Genomic DNA, 15,811 nt, shown 5'->3' with positions numbered 1-15,811 from the left:
CGACCCTCTGTAAAACAAGGTGGTGTTTGGAAGCATATGATGGAAATCTCTGTGCAGTGAGGCAGCCTGAGGTTATACAGACACATCATCTGTGCTTATTCCAATACCAACCAAGCCCTGCAGCTCAAGTGCTGAATTAAAACAGCACTACAACCATCATCCTAGGGGCCGTGAAGCACTGCAGCAAGTCTGAACCCAATACTGACTTGCTGCAAGTTGGAAACTGTCCTCTGCTGAGCTGTTCTACAGTGACAGAGTCCGTAGGATCAGTTATAGTTGTACTTGTAACCTTAAAGCACTCCTGTAGCTTCCTTGTTCCTAAGCAACCAGCCTTAGTCAAACAAGCTGCCTCCAATACCTTTGGCCAGTACAGAGAGGAAATGCCTGAGCCCCTTTTTCGCTCCATCCCAACCAGTTTCAACAGGTAGAACTAACAAGTTTGTTCAACCTCTTTCTTTTCCTTCCACCTGAAAGCAGCTGCAAGCCAGGTTGCTTTAAAGTTTATGACCTAGATAAGTAGCCTGATGCCTTTCCACGAGACCTGGGAGTGAAAAAATCCAAACGCTGAGTTGAGAGGGAAGTATCACGAGTCTCCAAAATCACAGGAAGGGTATGAAACTCAAATCCTAGCAGGCTCATAAGGTGTAAAGTCTGGACTGGGCTTGATCAGAGACAGTAGATGGTTCAGGAGCTGAACCCATACACAACACACGGCAAACTGAAGGTATTCCTGTAATGTTCCACTTCCAAGCCCTAAGCATTTCAATTTTACCAAAATTCCTATTCCAAAGAAAATGAGCTTTTTCTTCTTCAGCACCTCAGTGTACAAAGTGTTGATCCATCAGTATTGCAGTTCCGCTGGGGAAGCTTCTCTGAAGTCAGATGCACAAAGGTTGGCCAAATTATTTTATATAAACCACCATTCCTTCCCCTTTCTAGGGCATCCCTTCCCCATGTACAAAAAGGATAGGAGACCCTGTTAAGCCTCTCTCTGCTTTGAGAATGCCATAAGATTCTCTCATGAACACTACCCATACCACAAGGAATCACATGGTACTCCATCTGTTCTGGAGAAAAAGATTTAATCTGTTTGAAGAAAAATAATAATATTTCAAAAAAACCAAAATTCCATGTCTTGCACATTACAAACTTCAAATTTCCGCTCAGCACACTTGTTGCAAGAAAGAGGCCTGTTTTCAGTCTTCCCACAGCTCAGTACAGTTGTTGGATGAAGTGATGCAAGGAATAACAAACTTCCCATCAATTCCCACTAGAAGCTAAATATTTGCACTTGACATATAAGCTAACAGTGACAGCAGCAGTGAATGGGGACTAGCCATTCCGAGAACTACATGCTAATACATGAGTACAGTCTGAGTCAAACTACAACGTCTAATCTTGATGGAGAACAAGATGTTCCTACTCCCACTTGCCCCTTTATTGGGTTATGACCCCACAACTCAGAGACAAAAGCAAACACATCAACTCCTCTGTTCACGCAAGTCGGTGCCCAGTATCACACTACAAACTCATTTTTACTGGTGTTTTTAACAAAACACACTGGATGTAAACTCAGGCAACTGAGAGGCTGGTTCACATTCACTTCTACCATCTCTGCTGCCGGGACAGGGTGAAAAGGAAGCAAGTAAAAATGCCCAGACCTAAGGCCATCAGATATTGCAACTCAAGCCCACGGATGGTCTCTACAGTTTACTAATCACCTATCTCTGTAGGAACTTACACTAGAACGCAATTAAACAGAAGAGGACCGATACTCTTTTGTTAACAGAGTAAATCCAGCTTTTGATAGTCAAGACCTGAAAAACAAGTGATGTGTGAACTGAAATCACCTTTTAGTTAGAGACATTTATTTTTAGCATCTTTGCCTCCGATAAGTACCTTACAGGTCTGTCTCTGCCCTGCCTCCTCAAAGGCACTGGGAACCCGCTTCAGTTCCTCACTGTTCTGCACGGCTCTTTCTCCAGCTACAGAACACCTTTAGCGTCTCTGCAGCAAACCTCAATGTTTACACAGGCAGCAATGACATCTAGTGGCTCATTAAGAATTTGCCTTACCAAATTTCCAGCTGTCATTTATTTTTGGAAAGTAGACAAAACACGCAGCTCTCAGGGTTTCAGTCAGCTACTTCCAACTACATGGACCAAAATTCTCCAGAAACTCTTCCGTAACAAGCACGCCATGATTGTCTCCCCCAGTGCGTAGCATTTCCCCAATACCTTGTTTGATGCCTAGGAGAGGTGAGGTAATAGTCACACGTTTGCTTTAGGCCCTGCCTGCAAAACTACATGTCTTCAGCATAAATTTAGCTACAGAGATTTGTTCTGGTTAAATAGGGCTAGGGCTCCCCACTTACCCTTTTTGTTATGTTGTTCTCTAGTTGCGTTAAACTAAATGGTAGAGGTGATTCACAGAGACAAGGACAAGGCCCAAGGCCACATCATTTGTAACAGCTGGTACACAGTTCATTCACAGCTAAAAAGAAAAAAAAACCATACAAAGGACTGATTTCTACAATGTAACTGTACTGAAATTACAAGGAGAAAAGATAAAAGTGGCATTCTGAAAGCAAAGAGGAAAAGATGTTGGAGATTAGATATCTGGGAGGACAGTAAGCAGTTCACTTCTCTCCATCCCCCCAGTATCACTGAGTGATACTGCAAAATTGCCAAGAAGCACAGGTGAGCAGTTACTGAAGCTTTTGAAGCATGTGACAGTGCAAGGACAGTTCAGAAGGCATCTCTTTGTAGCTTCCTGTACTACTGGCACTACTCATTTCATCACCGCTGGAGTCTTTGCAGGCAGTAGTACAATCCACAGCCTGCACAGTGACGGATCAAAAAGATTCTTCAGTTAACAATGAAGAGGAAGCATGAGATTTGTGGTATATGTATGTGGTGCACAAGCCTACAGCCCTCAGAGAATACTGCATACTAGTCAGTAAGAAACTCCACCTAGTTCTAGTTGTGTTAACTGAGACATATTAATACCTACGACTGGAATCGGTAGGTTCTTGAGGTGCCTTCCCCTACCACCCCATCTCAGGCAAAGACTTGAGGTTTTTTATTTACTTGCTATGCTTCTTCCCATATTATGGATAAGCAGATCTCCCTGGAATTAGCAAATAATATTGCTAATCTTTAAAGCACAACAGAAACATTTAACGATGTGATTGTTCTGTAGTACTAATAGGAGGATTATAATAATTCTAACATACCAGAGAAGCATACTGTGAAAACACCGAAATAAAGAGATGGAACAAGTATTAAGGACATTTCAAAGAAAATAAATAACTTGAAATTACTCTGGCATCAGAATGAGCTGCCACTCATGTTTCAGCCACTTGCCTTTGACCAGCAGCTGGTTGGGTGGGGGGTTACTGTTGCTTTAAAATGACATATACAACCTTAAATATCACACTGCTTACATGAAAAGATGATGATTCAGGAGTGGCCAGTTATAACAGGTTTAATGCTGAACTTCAAAAGACATCACAGTTTTCATCACAAATTCTTCTAGCAGACCATCGACTTGTTCACAGCAAAGGGCTACCAAGAGCCAAAGAAAACTACAGCATGTGGGGTTTCTGAACCACTGCAACTGTGGTTTCTGACAAGCCAGCAACAAACACTACCAGGTGGTAATGAGACTGCCCATCCCATGGCTCCAACAATGAAAAGAGGATTTTTCTACTATCAGCTCTGGTTTTTATTAGTCATGTCATTTTACACAGATAAAATTCATTCAGTCCAGGCTGAAGTTCCCCCCCAAAAAAAAGTATGGATGTTCTTTTGGAATTCTGAATGGTTATCAAAATTCTTAGGTCATCTCCTTGAGGAAACCAATTTATATTCCCTTTCAGTGATGTGAAGACCCATTTCTACAACCCTATGAACAGGGTGACTAGCAGATTGAGTGAGGTCCTCAAGACAAGCACATATGTGAAAGAACTGAAGAGGTTTTCCAGAAGACAGTATTTTCTATTGCCTTAATCAAAAGAATCATCGCTTTTCCTTCAGATCACCCCATTTTTCTGCCAATTACTACACTTGTGATTCAGCCCCAACCAGCAGAACTTCATTAAAAGTTTAGTTTCTGCAAAAATAAAACAAGGAACCCTTGCCAAATCCCTCCAGAAAATGTTTTGTTCCCTCACCCACAGCGTACTTAGTGATCGCCACCTTCTGGGAAGAATTTTCCAAGCCAGAGCAAGAGAGAGACGCATCGACCTGCAGCCATCTCCAGGAACTATCAAATACCATCAGGAAGCCAAAAGACTGTCAGGCCACAAGATGTTGGCTTCAAAGAGCAAAGCAAATTTCACACCAACAGAACTTTTCTGCACTCTACCCTTGAGGGAACCTACGACAAGATCTCTAGTCTAGTGCTCAAGTGCAGCTTGAAGAGGACCACAGCAGGCCAACACCCGTGGGCTGTGTTCCTGCCTGCAGAGTATCGGCTGCACCCATTACTTTTCCATGTACCGGTTTTGGTTTGGGGTGACAACAAAACCGAGACCCATCATATGAAGACAGTCATAGTAGAAATAGGATGGAGAGAGGGAGGAAGGGGTGAACAGGTTAGGAAGTGTAGCCAGAAACAAAGTGAAGAGTACCTAGAGAAAATCCAGATGTACGGGCTTGTCCATAAAGCTTGTGGGAAAGAGAATTATACACCAGGCAAATGACTTAAGTGTATTATGAGACACTCCTACTTGGGAATTACACACTTTCTTATATTACATTGTGTAGAAACATGTATTTGTGTAGCACGATGTTTATAAAATATATATGCAAGAGCATTTGTCCTTTCAGGTTCTTCCCATGTACATGGTTATAAACTCAGCAAAAAGGAAACAGAAGGCAATTCTAGCTTTGAAAGTGATGACTGAAGGCTACACTGCTTAGTGTTCACTACCTTTCCCTCTGAGCTTGCCCCCCCCAAAACAAACACCACACAACAGGGAAGATAAATCATAGCCTGTTCCCAACTCCTTCTGGACAACAAGGCACTCCATTAGCTTCACACTGAGAACCTCAGAAGAACTGCAAGCAGTAAACATCTGCTAAAAAATACTCCAGTAGGTTAGCTCTAAGTATTGTTCAAATTCTTAGACAGCCACAGCTATACCTCCCCATTTTCAAGACCAGTGATCCTGATAACAAAACCCTACTACTCTTTCCTCAGAGTTCCACAGAAGCCACCGTGTTGCTGCTTCTGGAGTTCATATTCCCACCACAGAAGCTTCACAAGTTGTGAACCAAACCACTCTGGTGCATTGGCAGTTGCAGATTTGGAAAACTACAGCCAGCTCTGCATCTCCTCTTCATACTTTTGGGGATCGATAAAAGGCTTGTCAATGGACCGGATCATCAGCTCACCACAGTACACACATTCGGCTGCCACAATGTCATCAATGTCAGCTTTGATCTGTTCCCGACTCTGCTGCCCCTTCCCTAAGCTGATGGTATCTGCGTCCTTGGGACGATGGTGGCTCTTAGAAGGCTGACTGGTAGCTGCCAGCTTCTTCTGAAGATCTTCAAGTTTTGCCTGCTTATAGGCAGGAAGGTTTGGGAAAACTGCTTGGAGAAGACAGTCATAGTGAAACATGTGACCACACAGGAAAAGGTAAAAAGGGCGGTTCAGAAGTGGAAAGTCACAAGCAGCACATTTTTCCTGAGGCTCCACAGAGCCGTATTTATTTCTCATTTCCTGGATGTCCTCTCGGATTCTCTTGGCACTCTGCGTGGCTTCCTCCATCTCCCTTTTCAGCTCCTCAATGTGCTTGTTGTAGTCCTCCAGGGAGTTACAGATTGCCTCCTTGAAATGGTCAATAGTGACAAAGTCTGGAAAGAATGGCAGGACATCTTCAATCTTCAGCAGGGCACAGCTGGAGAGGCAGGCCATTGCCTTCTTGACATCCTTCTCTTCCTGAACAACATGGCGAGCAATCTTCAACCAGAGCTTCTTCCGGAGTTCCTCGTCATCTTCAGGGAGATCTGCACAGGACTTGGCAAGATCAACATCCACCTAGAAATTGGACAGGCAAGGAAACTGAGTTAAGCTTCCCTCTTCATTTATCCATCACTCAACTTCACAGCCTGCTGTCTGTTATAGGAGGCACCAAGAGAAACTTCTATTGCCATCTCATTGCCTAGGGCTGCACTACTGACCTGCACCTTGCTTCCATGTCGAACACCTCTCCTTTCCACCAGTATTACTCCCTGAAGATTTGCTCGCTACCCAGCAGAGAACAACAAAGCCCAGCACTACAACAGGAGCAAATCCATGTTACAGTATTCTTGCTGGCCACACATTTCAGCAAAGAAGACACAGCAATGCCAACAGAAAAAATTCCAACATCTCCCTGAAGGTCAGACTAAGCTGACAAAGGCATTCTAGAAATAGAATACTAGGAAGTAATTACAATCCTGAACAATAGCTATGCAAGTCTTGTATAAATGCAGATATGTTAAAGGCATTTTATGTTAAAGACGGAGCTTAAGACAGACAGTACTCCCCCTAGTACTTTCGATGCCCTTACCCCTCTATTACAGCTTGTCAGTCAGCTGTCTACTTAAAACAACTGTGAAAGCACTGAAGTATGTTCACAGAGACAGGTCTTTCTTCCTAGACTTAGCTGCACAAGTGGTCAATATCCTTCTGATATTGAGGGCTCCACAGCTGGACGCAGTACTCCAGGTGGGGTCTCAAGTACCCCAGGTGGGGTCTCTCACCTTGCTTCCATGTCAAACACCTCTCCTCTCCACCAGTGGCACCAAGAGAAACTTCTATTGCCATCTCATTGCCTAGGGCTGCACTACTGACCTGCACCTTGCTTCCATGTCGAACACCTCTCCTTTCCACCAGTATTACTCCCTGAAGATTTGCTCGCTACCCAGCAGAGAACAACAAAGCCCAGCACTACAACAGGAGCAAATCCATGTTACAGTATTCTTGCTGGCCACACATTTCAGCAAAGAAGACACAACAATGCCAACAGAAAAAATTCCAACATCTCCCTGAAGGTCAGACTAAGCTGACAAAGGCATTCTAGAAATAGAATACTAGGAAGTAATTACAATCCTGAACAATAGCTATGCAAGTCTTGTATAAATGCAGATATGTTAAAGGCATTTTATGTTAAAGACGGAGCTTAAGACAGACAGTACTCCCCCTAGTACTTTCGATGCCCTTACCCCTCTATTACAGCTTGTCAGTCAGCTGTCTACTTAAAACAACTGTGAAAGCACTGAAGTATGTTCACAGAGACAGGTCTTTCTTCCTAGACTTAGCTGCACAAGTTCCTCTCAGTGCTTGGTTGTTCAAGATAACCTGATAGCAAGCTACATTCCTACGTACCACAGCAGGCATGCACAGACACACACGTACCTGTAAGGCGAGATCCACAGCCTCTTCGTATAATTCCATCACTTTGTAAATATGGACACATGCATGGTGGTGCCCATGCTCTGCACACAGGCGCAATGCGTACTTCAGGTCATAGTGGATCCTGTTTGGGTTGGTTCCTGCTTGCTCCAGGTACGACAGCAGCGAGTCCGGCCGACACAAAGCGTAAAGAGACAGCAGGTAGTTGTGAATAGCTTGCTGGGTTTCCTCCAACTGATAGACACAGAACTCCATGTATCTAATGGCTTCATTGATCTGCTGGGTGCTAGCACTCTGGCTGTAGTTAACAAGGGCTGGAATGAGGTTCCTGGCATCCAGTCTAGAGCCCATAGAAATCCAAGCATCAACTACTTTCTTGGGAATATGCTGGATGAGAACCGGAGAGAACTTGTAGAACAGCTTCTCGTCTCTGTGCCTGGACAGCACATTTAGAGCTTCATCGTACTCGTCATGCTGGCAGTGATGAGCTACCACGCGCTCATAGTCCTGCATGATGACTGCAAAGTAGACCATGTGCTCTGTGTCCCCATGGCTTGCCAACAGCTCATAAATAGATGCCCGGTTATTAAACAGACATTCTTTGTTTTTAGGACTGCTGAGGAAAGTGCGAAACTTCTCCCGCGTATCCAAATAGAGATTTCGCTGTGAGGGATCTCCTTCCAATATTCCCAGCCAGTTCAGGTACAGCTCTGTTAGCCACGTGGTCAACAGAGTTATCTGTGTCTTCTCGGAAGGCTTTAGGTTACTGAGCTTCTTAAGGAGAAACTCCATCAGGGCCTCTTCTTGCTTGGCTTCAATGAACTTAAGGGCAATTTCCTCAAAGTAGTTCTGGGTCATCGCGTAACATTTGGCACTGTCTAGGTACCTCTTGTTTTGGAAGCAGTGCTCTGCCTCTTTTGCCAGCACAATATCTAGGCACTCTGGACGGTCTTTACAGTACTCCTTGGCTAAATCGAATTTGTTCATATTCATGTACATCTTCCACACATCTCTAGATTCCCGCTGGACGTGATAGCGGAACACTACTTTCTCAGTGTGGATCCATATCTGCTGGACTGTGGGATCTTTGATCATGCGTGTCAGTAAGCCAAACTTCTCCAGGAAGAGGTCTTGAAAAACAACCTGCCCGTTCAGAGTGCATACCGCCTTCACCCGATCGGGAAGCAGCAACAGGAAGTGGAACTGGGTGAGTACAATGGATATTGGCTTGTTCACAGTTATATCAATATCCGAAGGATAAACCCAGACCCGTTCATCACTCAAAATTGAATCAGGACGGCTATAATCCAACGTACCATATAAAACACCATTTCCCATCATCCAGGCAAAGGAGCGTGGGTTGGAGCGCAGTTTTGGGGTGTAGAAGGCTATCTCACTGAAACCAAAGCTGGCCGGAAACTCCCGGAAGCTGGGCAAATGGTCAGCGTGCATAGCAAATATGGAGCTGAAGCCTTGTTGCTCTGTCCCTTCAGGCACTTTTCCAACAAACTGGAAGAGTCTCTTTCGAGTGGTGGCTATAATAAAAAACTTCCCTTCTATCCCTCGTTCAATCTCCAAGCAGCAGACTGGGGCAGGGCCTGATTCCTCCTCCAGAGTGTAGACCTGTCGGAAGTACTGGTCAGGATTAGTGCTGAAGAGGCTTCCCTCACTGACCGAGATTTCAGCCTCATAGATCTGCCCCTGGGCTGTCCCCACCAGGATAGGCCCAGTGTTGGTCTCTGAACCAAGAAATTTGTTCCAGCCCACACTTTCAATCAAGTGGCCTTTCCAGCGGGAGAGCGCTCGCACCTTCTGAACACTTCTGTTCAGGTAAAGGCATTCACTGGTGTTCATAGCGATCAGGAGATGAGAGCCTGCCAACAGGAAGGGGGTTTGGGAAGGAGAGGGAGGAAACACATTAAGACTGTGCCTAAGCAAGCCAAATTCCTGAGGTTTCTAACCCTCACATTCGATAAGCTCTGATATCAACACACTTAATCCAAGACTTTCCCAGGCATTCATAGGAATGTGGGGGATTTCCATGCCGGATCCGAACAGTAGTCCGTATGTTGCAAACTTAAATTACTAGTCCCAGATGCTCAGCATGAAGTTACTCTTCAGTTTCACTAAGTGTTCTAAGGACAAAAGTTACCAGAGTTCTCTCCTGTCCCTGGAAGTTGGTGACAGATAGGAGCAACTCTTTCCAAACTCTGCTTTTGTTTTCTAAAATCAGTCAAGGCTACAATGAGCTGCAGATGTTTTAGAGTCCTTTTTAAAAAATCTTACATAAACACACAGAGCACAGGGTGACTGCAAAGATTCCCTTTTACTGGTTTTAGCAGCCTCGCTGAGAACAGCCTCATTGCATGTGTTCATTTCAGAGAGTTCAAAAGCAACAGCATACGCACCACAAGCCAGTGTTTTTCTAAGAGCAGGGGGTAGGCAGGGCCCCTGGGGAAGGGAGTCCTGCCCCCAGAACCACCACCTGCTCTCCCTGTTGACAGAAGAGAAGGAGAACTCCTTCACCGGTGCCTGTTACGCACATTCAACTACACCTGCTGGCAAACACGGCCTGTCAATCTACATAGCCCATTGACTCACCTGTGTGGTCCAAAAACATCTTGTAGACTTTGGCTTCATCTTTGCGTCCCAGCTCTACCTGATTAGGTTCATCTGGCTTCCCAAGATCAATCCTGCAAAGAGAAACCATGAAAGCATGCTTCCAGCAAAAGTTCATGTAGGCGTAATTGCCTACCCTTTTCCATACCGGGTTCATGGCTTCTTATCCGGTTTGCAATTTCAAGTTCTCTAGCAACTTCAGAAAAAAAAGGCAGTACCTTCAGGTCTCTGGCAGCATTACCTGAGAAGGGTGTCTTTGCCAAGGCTCATACACAGCTGGTTAGAGGAGACCACTAAGCTGTTAATTTTCTCTGGAGGAGCAAAATCAATCCTTTGCTTGTTAAATATTGGTGTTTCCTTCTCAAGTCGTGCATTCACATATCCTGGAGAAAGAACACGAACACTTAAAACCAAAACAAGACAAAACCCCACAACAACAACCCCACACTACATCAACGTTTAACCTAAAAGACTAGAAGGGTGATCTCCTGCTCTGAGCTGTACTGAAAAGGGAGTGTGCTCTATGGGGCATGAACCCAGAGCAGCCCTCACAGAGACACAAACAGCAAGAAAGAAAAGGAGTTATTACGCTTTACTGTCTTGTCACAGAACCGCAAACTTGTCACAGGCATTAATATGAAAGCACACAGAATTCCAGGGGAAGCCACAAAACTGTCACATAAACTGCATAAAAACCTGAAAATAAGAGTAGAATCACAAAGTAGTTTGTTTTCCTTGGTTGAGAGTTTATTTGTTTCAGACAGGAAAGAATGGCTGGTATTCCACTAAGATACAAAGAGGGCTCTGGTTTGACAGTCCCATACAAGCCACCCGAGAAACCACTGTGGCATTAACTGAAATATATTTCTGTCTTGTTCCATGTTGGAATTGAATGAGCTACCATACTTGACATCCACCACTCACAAGCTACAGCTATTTTTAAAGACATGTTGGGTTTTTTCGTGCCCACATCACAGAGAGAAGTCTGTTGGATTATTTGCTGCATGGAACACAGCTGGAGGTCACAATGACGCTTTTACCGTAACCCTGTTTTACCAACCATAACACTACCCTAATTCCAACTTTCCCGTTGTTGCTGGAAGGCACGTGAACTGCTTATTAGAGCCAAAACAATAGCCAAGAACTGGTGATTGCTGAATCAATGTTCCAATCTCGGCATAAATTGCTTCCTGAGCCTAAACCCATTCAGACTGGTTTACTCTTTCACGGCAAATCCCAGGATGGAGCCAGACTAACCTAACCCTCAGATTCTTTTGAAAACCGTGCCTGAATTCTATGAAATGTCCAATTAAGTTAAGGCCAGAGTTAAGGGCTGAAGTTTGACATGACGCAGCCAGCTTACGGAATGCATGTTGTGTTTTAAGCCCAACCAAGCAAACCTGACAAATCAACAAAGTGAAAATGGGAGTGTGTGCAACCCCAGCAAGTTACGTCATTCAACTAAGTTAAGTCTTCAGCAAGCCAGTTTGGTGCCAAACAGCCGGGGAAATGTGGCATCCATAGGAAGGCGTGTTGAGGGGATTACTTATGAAGATCTAGGTGGGAGAGGCAGAGAATGGAGAAGTAAGGTCTGACTTGAGGGAAGTGACATTCTTCTGCAGAAATATGGTAATAACTAACTAAATAAATAAATTAATGAAACTTAGAAATCTACTGCTTTAAAAATCTCTTATGATCTCCAGTGCAGATGAGCAAAGCACAAGATGCAGTTCAAACTCCAAGATTCATTCCTTTGGCTACAACAAAGGCAAAAGCCAGGGCACTGGCAAGCTGTCGGCAAACTGAAACTTTTAAGACAGGTAAACCTGTAACACCATGTGGCAGCACAGAAAAGCAGCATGACAGATTTAGTTTTCATTGAAGACGGGTAAACCTCTGCACCCAAAACTATGGGACTTGCAGAGACCGTGCCATTCTATTCCTAAATGAGGACAGCACTCTTTATGGTTTTCCTATGAGGAAGCAAAAGACAAGGGCGCTCAGATACGCCAGAGAACTGCAAAATAAGGAGGCATTCATATAAAACCAAAACCAAGTGATGATACTCATTAGCAAAATCCTGGAACATATGTGGGTCCACAAATAGATCTTATCACAAAGTTTCATCCATATCTATCCCACGAGACAAGTTTTCCCAGTGACCAAATTTCCCATATGCACAGGGTCTTACATAACCCTCTGACAAAAAAAACCAGTATCTCAGTCTGACCACACTGCCACAAGCTAGAAAGCAAGACAGACTGAGACATTGCTAGGTTAACCCATCTGCCTCACTCCACATGCGAGTGAAGGATTTCTAAAGTAAGCAGATCCATGCAGCGGTTAGCCTGGACAGGAAGATTAAAACCAAAAAGAGCTCTAGCAAGTTAAGGCCATTGGTGGCCAAAGGGGCTAGCTAGGAAGATGTAAACTTAAAGGAAGAAGAAACCTGGCATTGCATCTCGGAGGAAACAGACTGCTTCCATCCTAAGGAGGATAGGCCTGACACTCTAGGCTGGGACTAAGCACCATTTCAAAGCACACTCAATGCCTATATCCTACCCCAGATTATCCTGAAAAACTCTATTTTCAGCCATGCTGCTGTTGAAAAGGCCCACGGTAGAAAGCAGCCTGCTGACACCACAAATCTTTTAATTGCCTTTTCTACCAATGCCTTCTCCTTGCCTCTGCCTCAGCACTAAACGAGCTGCGGGATCATTAAAGGATTCTCGTTTTAGAGGAAAGATGCACACACAGGAACAGACAGAGCAACCACAATCTGAGTAGGCAGCCTTTTGCACGCATGGGTTTTTTTTTTTTCTTACACATTGATCCACATCTTAACCATTACCCACTTATGCAAATGTGCGTTCTTCCAGTTCTTTTCAGGTAAGCAAAACAGATGTTCTTCATTTCAGATTAAGGCCTAAATTTGCTGTTATGAACTGCGGTTCAAAACATGCAGACAAAACTCCCAGGCTGCAGACTCACACAGCTAACCCATATATAACAGGTATACACATTTATACCTACAAAAAGGAAGGATTACTCTGACGGGAAAAAACACATATCAATGGATCGCCAAGTCACATGATTCAGGCAATCTTGATTTCTTTTCAGCTTGCCACCAGGCAAAACAAGGATTGCTGAGACAGCAAGGAAACCCAGAGAGTTGGAGTGAGGGTTTTTTAATTCAGTCACAGGTCAAGCCAGTGGACTGGATTCCAGACTCTTTAGGATTGTAACCATTACAACTACAGCATCATCATCACTAAAATAAGGATTTTAGCTAGCATCCATAACAGGAGAAGGATGCACTTCTTTAGCTTAGAGTTCTCTGTTCAAAGGAGAGGTCTATTTTAAGACATGCATTCCTTTCAAACAGTCCACTCCTTCATCCTGACCCCAGTGGCGTTCTTCTGTTCAGGCGAGATTCTACTGCAGCATTTCCCACACTGTTTTCTGGGCATATCTGCATTTTTCCTTAAAGCTTTTAATCTATTCAAAGATCCCAGCTCACCAACATCAGTCATGTCTAGTGGGTCAAAGCAGGTCTTCTCATGCTGGAACTTCAGTACTTTAAGTTTACACTGCAGCAGCACTTTAGGTTGGCAACAGAGTCACTGCTTGGTTACCCACAACTTTGAGAAACAGCACCCGCACAGGGAACAACTAACTGGAACAGAGGAATGTGTTTTAACATCTTCCACAATGGCTAACCTAACCTTTAGGACTTCTTTCAGGAAGTTAACTATTTACTGGCATCTTTTTCCAAAATCAATTTGCTTAAACTTCAGATTGCCCACAACTTCTATCAACCCAAGTGTTGTTCAAAATCACCAGTGCAATCTGATTTAAGAATAATTAAAATCCTCATTAGGATGTGCCTTTGCAATTAAGCAGTTTCCCAAACTCACTTTGCCAACATCAATTGTCAGCAAACAGGCAGATTTCTCAACTGTAAGACAGTCATGACCGAGACAGTGTTGCAGCAGTCAAGAAGAAAAGCTGAGTCCTTGAAAATTTCTTTTCGATAGCACAGCTCATCCCAACACTGTTTTACATAACACCTATGCAGGACACTTACTCTTTATTTAACATTACACAACAAAACAACTATACATGTTAAAACAAACATGGGGAATGTATCTACTTCAGTACCTAAACTCAGAGTAATTTTGTCTGTGTGTTTATACTCAGTAACATACATAATACAACATAAAACATCAGCTCTTATTCCAAATGTTAACAGCGGCCAACACTATATGAGGAAAAAAACTGAATGAATGTGTCCCTGCACTTCCAAACTTGTAACATAAATGCCAGCTCTGCAAGGCAGCTGGTACTACCACAACAAAACCAGGTAGCACAGAATCCTCTCATAACCTACATTTCCCTGTCACACTCAATAAAACGTTGTGAGGTGTCATCTAATAGGGAACAGTTACTAAACCTTGAATTTATCATGGAATATACCCGACATTTGTTTGCTTTATCTCACATGAATGAAACAACTGACTAGTTATCACACCATTACTGTACATCGATTGTACCCCTTCCTGAATAGTGCAGTATACCCAAGTTTCACAGACCTTGACAGAAAAGTTTAATAGTGACACAGATTGCTTTCTTGGTAATCTTCTTCAGCAGCAACCCTGCCATCATGTAGTCAGCCTAAGGGAAACACTCCAAACAATGAAGCTTTTGGTAAACTGTCCCTGGGTTAGGAAACTAACCCCACGCAGGTACAAACCTAGTTGTACCTGCATGCTATGACCATGTACTCTAGGGTCTGGAGCACAAGTCCTGTGGGGAGTGGCTGAGAGAACTGGTGCTGTTCAGCCTGGAGAAGAGGAGGCTCAGGGGAGACTTTATGACTCCCTACAGCTACCTGAAAGGAGGTTGGAGAGGTGGGTGTCAGTCTCAGCCACGAAGTGACAAGCAAGAGGACAGGAGGAAGTGGCCTCAAGTTGCGCCAGGGGGAGGTTCAGATTGGATATTAGGAAAAACTTGTTCACCAAAAGGGCTGTCAGGCATCGGAACAGGCTGCCCAGGGAGGTGGTAGAGTCACCATCCCTGGAGGTCTTCAGAAGATGTGTGGATGAGGTGCTTAAGGCCATGGTTTAGTAGTAGATTTGGCAGTGTTAGATTAATGGTTGGACTTGATGATCTTTTCAAACCTAAAAGATTTTATGATTCTATGAACTGTGCATACAGCCAGAATACTGTGGCTGTAACAGTTGGGTTTCTCAGTGCAAAGGGGGGGAAAAAAAGCAGTGAGATGATGAGATGATCTGACAACTACCACAGCTCTGAACTGAACAGTGCTGAGGTGCGGTTGTAATCTGTGACTACGAGGGCATGTCACTTCACATACACGTGTTTTTACCACACACCATTTCACAGGAGGGTATGGCCTTACGAAGCCCTCCCACAGTTAATGAGCACCTCAGTTTGGCTAAGATGACCTGCATCACCTCTGAGCTTCATCAGGAATAAGCATCCCCCGTGTCAAAACATTTCACACAGCAAATGATGGAAAAACAAACCGCAGGTGAACGTTATATCACATACAGAGCAACACACCTTTTACCAGAAGCATCCCCCACAGCCTAACATGCCCTACTCTCCACTCTGCTCCCAGCTAATGAGCCTTGCCTCTCCACTCCCAGAAGGAATCCCCGCACAAGGGAGCACGGTGGGAGCAGGCCTCCAGCCGGCCAGACACCGGATCTAACCCTTTATTGGGGGGGGACGCGACGTGCCCAGGGCCTAGCTGCCGCCG

The 15,811-nt window shown here is 44.2% G+C and overlaps 1 protein-coding gene across 1 annotated transcript; it reads right to left on the bottom strand.

The window, feature by feature from the left end:
* Nucleotides 1-4,963: 4,963 nt before the first annotated feature.
* VPS18 (vacuolar protein sorting 18 homolog (S. cerevisiae)) lies at nt 4,964-10,409 on the bottom strand (the record flags this gene model as incomplete). The annotated part of the gene is made up of 4 exons (XM_010148349.1): nt 4,964-6,048; nt 7,411-9,281; nt 10,009-10,100; nt 10,268-10,409. Coding segments are annotated over 4 exons (2,834 nt in total), but the record flags the coding sequence as incomplete, so codon positions are not given.
* Between the last annotated feature and the right edge of the window lie 5,402 nt (nt 10,410-15,811).

Source organism: Eurypyga helias, unplaced genomic scaffold (assembly GCF_000690775.1).
Source record: "Eurypyga helias isolate BGI_N326 unplaced genomic scaffold, ASM69077v1 scaffold44073, whole genome shotgun sequence".
Lineage (NCBI taxonomy): Eukaryota > Metazoa > Chordata > Aves > Eurypygiformes > Eurypygidae > Eurypyga > Eurypyga helias.
The sequence above is the reverse complement of the archived record's forward strand: the minus strand, read 5'-3'. Positions and strand labels throughout refer to the sequence as shown.